Genomic DNA, 9,647 nt, shown 5'->3' with positions numbered 1-9,647 from the left:
GATCACATTAGAACAGGGGTAACCAACCTTTTTGAAAAAGCGTTTTTACTGATGAACGAGAAGGGCTACCAGTTTGACATACAATTCTGGGGAAAAAAAGTTCTTCATCTTGGTGAAGACACCGATCATGGTAATGAACACTTGATGCACTTATCTAATCAATAACTTTGTTATCAAGCTGGGTTGAATGCTGGCTATTTTCAAGTTCGTGGCACCGACCTCGCAACAAGACTGATGTAGAGTGTGAAGGTGAGGTTTGTCAGTAATTTGCCTAATGAAGGAGACTTAACTGCCTGAACGCACCTAATCAATGTACCGGTAACTGTATTTTGAATATTTTCATGGATTTGGGTATAGCGGTTAAAGACCAACCCAGTGGTTTGCATGAAGGTGATGAAACACATGAGAGTGGAGTATAAAAACGGTAGCTGAAAGTTCACGGACCGCAGTCAGCGGTGTAGTCGCACTCGTCTTCATCATGCCTTTCAACGGCAAATATGTGCTGGAGAGCCAGGAGAACTACAAGGAGTTCCTGGAAGCGATTGGTAAGAAATATGTGATGCTGGCTGACCAAAAAAAAAACAAAACAGACACCAAGAAAGTAACGGATTGATGTCATATTGTGTGCAGGGGTGTCAAAGGTAGAAGTTCCCAATGAAGACATGGTGAAGGACATCAACCAGGGCGCTTACTACAGCATTACCAAGTACATGGGCGGTGACAGTTTGAGCCACACATTCATGCTTAACAGGGAAGCGGAACTGGAAAATCTGGACGGCACAACATTCAAGACCACTGTCCTTTTAGAAGGAGATAAAATCAAGATAGCGTTCCCCAAATGTTTACACTGCTGAGGTGTCTGGTGACAAACTCACAGAGGTGAGCATGCACACCTGTTACACTCGAGAATTTTGCTGTGAAGACACAACTTTATTGGATGTTCTTGATCACAGATTATTTCCATTCCGAATGGGATTACCAACAGGATGGTGTGCAAGAGACAAGCAGTGTAATCTGAAAATAAGATCTTGCAAAACTGCATTTAAACCTAATAAACAATCATTCAACATGGTTCTGCTTGATATTATTTTGTTTGTCTGCCTTTGGAGTGAATACCTGTTCCGGTTCTCTCTCTCTCTGTCTCTCTCTCTCTCTCTCTCTCTCTCTCTCTAATTATATGTATGTTGCCCATCAAGAGTGCGGAACAAGAGAAACATGTCAATTTAGGGGATTCAAATAAGTAATTCTGATTCTGACAGGGGGCGGGGGCGGCGCGAATTGTTTAACAGATAATAATTAAGAAGCACTGTCCTAGCTCAATTTTACGATATTATTTGCCAAATGTATGTCTATTTTTTAAAGCCACATACAATGTGGCGGATGGGCTGACGTGACTTCAACCCGGTTCAACAATCGTCTGCTTCAGAATTGAAAAGAAAAATGAAAATAATATTCATATTTAATTTTAGAATTCCACAGTCTTTATACTGTATTCTTGTGTAATCTTGTATTAAATGATTCAACCCCCTTTTTAGTGGCCGATACTAATGTAATACAGTATGTCCCTTTTCACTCGTACTGAAGTACAGTGATACCCCGTACTGTCGGAATCCAAATGTCACCTAATTGTGCAAAAACTGCGACCGATGGTCACCAAAATGTATATTGGCATACAGTATTTAATTCGTGCTCCCATCAACCTCTGAAAATATTAGACTGATCGCACAATTATTAGGGATTTTAGTGTCTTTTCCTCTTTGTAGAGGCGCTCACGACAAAGCTTGTCACTTTACGAGAGGAACGCGTTGTCCATGAAATACAAAACACATGACATGTCTTGCAACATTACACAATGCCAAACTTAGAAACATGTGCAGAACTGTCGCATGCAAACACCCCTACGGAACTCCTGCCTACCAAACCTTATTTTCCGTAACGCTGTGAGTGGCTGTTGCAGATGAGGCCAGCGATCAAAAATGACATCATTGTTTCTTTATATTTTTAAAATCTTAGTGATAAGCAGGGCGCCCGGTGGTCGACTGGTTAGTAAGCGTTATAGTGCAGAGGTGGAGGGTTTGTGTTCTGTCCACAGTAAAAGTTTTGGGCCATTTCATTAATAGTAATTCCGTTTAGAATATTCATTTAGTTGTCGCGGTGCATTGTGGGTAGCAGACGTCATGTTTCAACAGAGGAACCATTACAGAAAGTCTGACCGTGATCGTTGCAACTGGTCCTCCTGAGTTATATTCCTTTCGTTTCACATTCGAAAGCTAATGGCTGTAAGTCTGCTCGTGTTTATCATTATTTAGAAATGTGTTTCAGAGATTGTTATTGGAAATTCGCTAGTTTAGAGTATTGCTAACGACGTAGCGACGATGCTAAATCGGTGCTAACAAGCTAATTAGCATGCGAAGGTGCTGCGAAAATGCATTGTTTATCGTTGTTTGTCACATTTTGAGCTGTATTTATGTCCTTGTCAAACACCTGACGATTTGTGTTGTATTTGTGTACACAATATTAATGCATGTTTTAAATCTGTTCATTTCAGTTTCACTCTACAATTCATTAAGTCGATGTCACAGTTGTTCACTGTACGCCGTCAAGAAGACCGTAATAAAGGAGCAAGACGCTCAGTTTCCTGGCTCATGAATAAATGAGCTTGGCTTGCTGTTGACCTGCGTTAACATACCCATAGTATCTAACACGTAGCGATAACAGTACAGTTTGATTCCGGCTCCCTGTCTGGAGTTTGCATGTTCTCCCCGTGCCTGTGTGGGGTCTCTACAACATTCCAAAAATATGCGTGGCAGGCTGACTCAAAATTGTCCCGGGGTGTGATGTGATCGCAAATGGTTGTTCGTCTATGTGTGCCCTGCGATTGGCTGGCAACCGGTTCAGGGTGTCCGCCGCCTACTGCCCGAAGACGGCTGGATCAGCTCAAGTACCCCCCGCGACCTTCGTGAGGATAATCGGATCGGAAAATGGATGGATGGATGGAAAGAATAATAAAAACTTTACTTTTAGAAATCCTAGCCATCATCGTGTTGGGCGTGTATCGAGAAACAGACAACACAGCCAGCTTTCTTCACCGGCTGGATTGATCATTCGTGAAATGGGGTCCGTAGGCATTTTGTGTTGTTCTCTGACTGTTCACAAGGTACAGTTATCCATCACCTAAAAAAGAAAAAAAATATATACGAACAAACGGTAATCGTTACATCAAACTGTAAAGTTCTGATCTGAACAATCCACGTCATGGCACCAAATTGTACGGTCCTGCTCTGAACTTTCGAAGGTCCTTTATGCTCGCTATATTATTAACTGCCAGAAGAGGCTGTACAGTGATCCCTTGCTACTTTGCGGTTCATTTACTGCAGATTCACGCTATCACGTATTTTAACGTGTGACCATAAGTTGTATTACAGTTTTACCTTGCTATTTTGGCATATTTTCTTCCGACTTTTGCTTCCTTCTAAGCCGCCCCCCCCCAAAAAAAGAAGAGAAAAGAAAAAAAGTTGGGGGGGTTGTTTTTCAAAACCCCAGATCATGACAATTAGACAGTAGACACCTTGTTACCTATAATCAGGAGGAGCTTGGTATTATTCTCTGTTTTGCATTTTATGAAGTGTTGAGAAAGGTGAGAGCTGTGTGTGTGTGTGTGTGTGTGTGTGTGTTGTGTGTAGGGGTGGAGTTGGACTGTATTGGTTTAATAGAGGCGTAAATCTCCCCCTAAATAAGATAAAAAAAATACAAATAGGTCAACATCTGCTTTATGGAAATTCAGTTATTGCGGGGGGTGCTTAGAACGTATTACCCACGAAAAGTGAGTCAGCACTGGACATTCTCAGCTTAACTATTTCATGAATGCCCAAAAGATCGAGTACACCCTCGTGGGGTGTTTCCGCCTCCTGAAATATTCCCATTCTTATACAGTGCACTCCGCTTAATAGAACACCATTGGGCCGAAGCGCTTCTGTTCTACTAAGCGGAGTTTCTTTTAACCGGAGACACTTTATTAGGTACACCTTCAGACACGTCGACGACCAAGTTATGCACGCAGAAAAACCCCTGCTGACGAGTTAGAAGAGATATTTCGACTGTGGACGTCCATATCTTTAATCAAACAACAAAACATCAACTTTAATCAACTTCAGTCAAACATGTCAAATCACGAGAAAAATTTCGTTACTTTTGTCTGGAAACAGGAGTCCGTAATGTTGCGGTTGACTTCCCTCTCAATGCGCTGGATAAGAGGGAAGTCCTGGAAACCGCGGGCGTACCTTCTGAGAATCCGGCAATGCATCGTATCGTCTGAGTATGTCCTTCTTATAGCCCTCGTCTCTTGAATGAAGTTGAAGCCATTGTGACGTGCGTGTGTCTATGTGTGGAGTGACGCGTGCTACCTGTTACTGTATACGGCTAGAACTACCGCGTTTTCTTGCGATAGTGGTACAGTATCGCGATAGCTACACTTCGAAAACCACTAGTTTACAATGTTCATTGCTTACGGCCTGTTCTATTAAGCGGAGATCTGTTCTACTAAGCGGAGTATCTTTATAGGAAATTGCATTAGGCAAATCCGTTCCAGAGCCTTTTGCTCTATTAAGCGGATTACTCTATTAACCGGTGTTCTATTAAGCGGAGTGCACTGTACCCTCTTGGCCGCCCCCACACAGAGAATCGAGTCTTCCAAATCCACGTGATGTGCCACTGCTCATCATCATGACCAACAAAATTGGATGGGTTTCTTTGTAGACAGGCTTTATCACATTTTATAACACCGTGGGACAAGTTGACGCTGTGAAACTTAAGGGTGGTGGAAAGAACACAATGTTATCCTGTCATTCAGAATGCAAAGGACTTTGGAAAATACAATACAATACATGCTGATTTATATAGCGCTTTCACAAAATTTGCTTTGGAAACTGGACAAGTGCCTGCAGACGAGTAGTCGATTTTCATGTATTTGGGTATAGCGGTTAAGGACCAACCCAGTGGTTTGCATCAAGGTACTGAAACACATGAGAGTGGAGTATAAAAACGGTAGCCGTAAACGAAGGCTCTTAGGGTCCTGTCACCTTATACAACTCCAAGCATTCAGTGATCCATGTATGTGGCATCGAGTCATAGGCTTTCTTGTAATCAATCCAAGCTGTGCACAGGTTGGTACGTCGGGACCTGCAGTCTTGTGCGACTGTTCTGTCAACCAGGAGCTGATGTTTGGCTCCTCTAGTATCTCTACCAATGCCCTTCTGCGCTTCGTTCATGTATTGATCCATGTGTCCACTTATCTTAGCCGCAATGATGCCTGACATGAGCTTCCATGTTGTGGAGAGACAGGTTATTGGCCGATTGTTGGATGGAACTGCACCCTTTGAGGGATCCTTCATGATCAGGATCGTTCGCCCTTCGGTTTGCCATTCTGGGTGAGTCCCATCCCTCAGCAGCTGGTTCATTTGTACTGCTAGGCGCTCATGGAGTGCTGTGAGTTTCTTTAGCCAGTAAGTGTGGACCATGTCCGGTCCTGGTGCTGTCCAGTTCTTCATATCTGAGACTATTTCCTGAATGTCTGCCACTGTTATGGTAACTGGGTTCTGTTAAGGGAGGTTGCTGCTCCTCTCTCAGGGTCACCGGCCATTGTGCACTGCTGTTATGTGCAACCTCCTTCTCCCATATGCCTTTCCAGTACCTTTCAGTTTCCAGTCTTGGTGGGTCAGCTCTGTGCGTACACTGTTTCAGGTTGTGTTGCGAACAGCCTGTTTATTCGTCTGGCCTCATTCTCTTTCGTGTACCGCTTTAGGCGGCTGGACAAGGGTTGCAGTCTTTGTTTGGCAGTTTCGAGTGCTTCAGGTATGGTCATCTGAATGTACCTCTCGGGTATCGGCCTTTTCATCACACCTCTCTGGGCCTCCGTCAATTGACTCACGTCTTTCCGAGCCGCCTTGATCTTAGCCTCCAACCGTCTTTTCCATGGTGGGTAACGTATCTCATGGCTTCCATGGATGCTCTTATAGCCAAGAGTCTCTAGGATCACTGATGCTGCTGAAGCGTATATCAGCTCATTGGTTTCTGTCATCGTTACGGTAGGGATCGCCCTCAGTGCTGCATTCACACTTTCTATGAGACTTTCAGATGGTACTTCACATAGCCGTTGTAATCGGTTTCTCGGTTGCCCAGCTTTCATTCTCACCATGATCTTAGCTTTCAGGTCAGTTACTGCCTCACGCAGCATTTCATTCATTGGGGCTAGACTCCCAATCTGGTATGACCTCCTCTGATCTGGCAGCCTGGGTCCCTTCACCATGGAACCTGTACCTCATCAATCGCAAGTTGTGACAGCAGTTGCCGTTTGTGGATGTTGGAACACTGAGCTACTAGTTGTTTCGTGGTCAACCATGACTGTGGGTTTCGAAATAACCATTTAGCACACATTCTCTGCATGTAACCCCTGTGACTAGGGTTGCTTGAGTAGTAGCATTCCAACAGAGCCATGTTATCCCATCTCACCCATCTCCGCTTTGTTCCAGTAGCCCATTTTTCATCAAGGTGCTCCGGTTCCCCAGCACCTGACGCAGACCTTGTCTGAGCCGGCATGTCATTCATTTCATTGTCTCTCATCATTGTATGAGGTAGACATTAGCGTGAAGGATCTTGCCCAAGGACCCACACTGGATGGTGTTATGTGCTCATTTTTTGCCCCAAGCGGGATTCGAACAACCGTCGCCCGTATGCCAAACCGATGCCTTACTAACTGAGCTATCCAGCCGCTTCTATATACATATATACCGGTATATTTGTATAGATATACATCTATCTATCTATACACACACACGGATAGGCAAACAGACCTTTTCATGTTCTTGGAATGTGGATACATCTTTGCAGTGGACTTCAGTACTGTACTAAAAATGTTTTGTTTTTAAATGGCTCAATGGAAAATCACTGAGTTAAAAATGAGTCAAGTGATACTTTTATTGACTTCAACCCAAAATGCTGGCCTTGGGTCAGTTGTACGGAAATGTCATTTCAAGTCAACAGATGTTTTGTACCATTCCACCATTTGCAACAGCAACTTCAATACAGCGTCAGTTCTTTTCAAGCGTGTTGGGTCTTGCAGTCAGACGTCCTCTTGCTCACTCTTGTGAAAGTCACACCCTTCTCTCCCGGAGTGATGCATTTCTAGAACAGGAGCATGTTGAGTGGACAACATTAGTTTAGAATTGGGATAGATTTGATCAATCCAGGTTACGGTTTTCTTCCTGGGCCTTCAGCGGGGACTTTACTGACTTAATTGTTAATTACTGGCATTGGAATGACCAGAGAACCTGGAGGAAGAAACGCAAAGCCATGGAAGTGTTCTTAGGCTGCCTTACAACATTCAGACTCAAGCCAAGTATATTTATTTCGCCCCTAATCACGAAAGAGTCTTAAAGGACTTTAGAGGCCCACAGTTGATAAATACTGTACTCCAATCTCTGCAATGTTGTTTGGCAATTCTCGTTCAAGATATCTTTCATTCACCTCAACTCAAGAGATCTACACGCGCCTTTTCAGATATCTTCAATCAACATTTAAATCAGCGAAATGAAGTTGTAAATTTCTATTAACAGGTTTCTACCTGGTGCGGGGGGGTGGTAATTATGTCAATTCGTTCCACAGTTTTACAACAGGGCAGAACTCAGTAACGGTCAAACAGCGCTCCGTCACATTTTCAGAAATAGGCACATAGTTCCAAATTATTTGGTGGTTTCATTTCATGTTTGATGGGATGGCAAGGACGAGAGAGACCAAACTATTTCTACACAGCAAGACAAAGATGAAAACGTCATTTTTCCATCATATGCCCACCTGTAAGGCTAATCTGGGAGTTTAGTATCAATGCTTGAATCTGTGTGATGATCAATAACACTCACCATGACCAACTTATCGTTCACCATCTCAGCTGTGAAGAGGTATTGCGGAAATAATACAGAAATCTTCCCACCGTCCATACTGACGGGGGCCTGTAAAGAACCAATAAACCCACTTCTTACACAAAGAACTTTCAATGAATGTTATCAAAACTACAAATGGAAAATGATAGATTTTTTTCAGCACTCCCGCAGCCACCCCCGCTCCTCCCACCCATGCTCACCGCCGACCTGCTGCAAAGGATCTCGACTCACCTTGAATGTGGAGCCCGTCATTGTAAACAGCTCACATTCCTGACCAGTGGTGAATTTATTTGACCAAGTCCACTTGGGGGTAGTTTGAGTCCACGTGAAGTCATTTCCATCCTGAAGGACTTCTGTCTGGACTTTGCTGTCAGTCTTGGCACTGAGAAGTCCTTTGGCAAAAAAATCCAAATGCAGACAGTGAACAAAGTTGACATGTGCGATATTGCAGATATTTGGCAATTGATGGAACGAGAAAACCAATACCAATTTCTTTGAGGAATTCTTCATAGTTTTCTTGACTCTCCAGCTCATAGTTCCCAGTGAAAGACATTATGGTGAATGAAAAGAAAAGGGTGAAGACAAGAGACAAAACAGGCGTGGCCTTCCACAGACATGCTCGATTCTCGTTGAAACACTGCCAACCATCCCAGCCGCTCGCATACTTCAGGATGTCACTTGCACAGCCAGGAGAAACGCCTAAAGCCATGCTCCTCGATAAATAAAGAGAATGCATTTAATTTCAGCCATAGTGTGTAATGGTGTTGAATCAACGTCGTCATAATTGGTTTTTGATTCAAAAGGTTCTCAGATTGTTTTCAAGTGCAATTTTTTTTAATATTTAAAACAAAACAACAAAAAAACAGAGGCCAGCAGACTAAGTTTAATCCTTTTTCTCTCAACGGGTCATGTTGACCCACAACATAACAGTAGGGCTAAAACAGGTTTTGACCTTTGTTTTGTTATAAAATAATAATAATAATAAAAATAAGTACAACAACAACAATGATAATAGTTTTCAGAGGCTTTTTACTTTGAAATGCAACATCAGATCTGAATGAGGCTCGTCTGGTTGGATACCTGCGGCAGGGGCAGTTCTGGATCAATTTCACTGGGGCCAGGGGTTTTGATGGGGGGGCACATTCAACCCAGGGCTAAAAAGACAGATTCAAAATCTTATTTGACTTTTTATTTCTTCAGACTTTGAATTTGTAGTCATAACATTACAGTGATGAGGAAAAAAAACAGTATTAGGAGGGCTAAAATGCAAGCGTAACAATACGCCGGTGTCCATCTGTTGAGAATATTCAAGCCACGGGATGATATGGTACCAGCCTACCGGGGACAAAAATTGCAAATACACTGAAGCTGGATGTTTTAATTGCATATAATTATCCACATTTTAAAAGGCAATGTCTTCTATATTGATCCTGTTAAATAAAAATAAAAAGGGAGACTAAAAAAGTTACACACACGCACACACTAAGGGTGTGGAAAATAATCGATATATCGATGCGCACGTGCGCGATGCGAGCGAATCGGCTCATTCACTGGGTACGACGCGATTGACGGGTGAAATCGAGATTCATCACGATGCATTGATGGGTATCGGTAAAATCCGATTCAATCGCCGTTTTATTCATGTTAAACGTCACATATCTGCCCTTTCCTAGGCGCATTGAATGCACCATCATTGCTTTGCGTTTTGTGTTG

General features: G+C 43.0%; 2 protein-coding genes across 2 annotated transcripts; one reads left to right on the top strand and one right to left on the bottom strand.

Annotated features, from left to right (window-relative positions):
• The first annotated feature begins 389 nt into the window (after positions 1–389).
• On the top strand, positions 390–1,071 carry LOC127597712 (gastrotropin-like). The gene is given in 4 exon segments (XM_052060994.1): positions 390–545; positions 631–838; positions 840–879; positions 954–1,071. Coding segments are annotated over 4 exon segments (375 nt in total). The 5' UTR covers positions 390–478; the 3' UTR covers positions 1,014–1,071.
• Positions 1,072–6,849: 5,778 nt separating this feature from the next.
• On the bottom strand, positions 6,850–8,502 carry LOC127597638 (gastrotropin-like). Its single transcript, XM_052060798.1, has 4 exons — positions 8,421–8,502; positions 8,166–8,326; positions 7,914–8,003; positions 6,850–7,179 (listed from the first exon to the last, which is right to left on the bottom strand). The coding sequence occupies exons 1-4, from the start codon at positions 8,485–8,487 to the stop codon at positions 7,096–7,098; spliced, it is 402 nt and encodes a 133-aa protein (XP_051916758.1). The 5' UTR covers positions 8,488–8,502; the 3' UTR covers positions 6,850–7,095.
• Positions 8,503–9,647: the final 1,145 nt, after the last annotated feature.

The sequence above is a fragment of the Hippocampus zosterae genome, chromosome 1, assembly GCF_025434085.1.
Source record: "Hippocampus zosterae strain Florida chromosome 1, ASM2543408v3, whole genome shotgun sequence".
Taxonomy (NCBI): Eukaryota; Metazoa; Chordata; class Actinopteri; order Syngnathiformes; family Syngnathidae; genus Hippocampus; species Hippocampus zosterae.
This window is presented reverse-complemented; position numbering and strand designations above follow the sequence as displayed.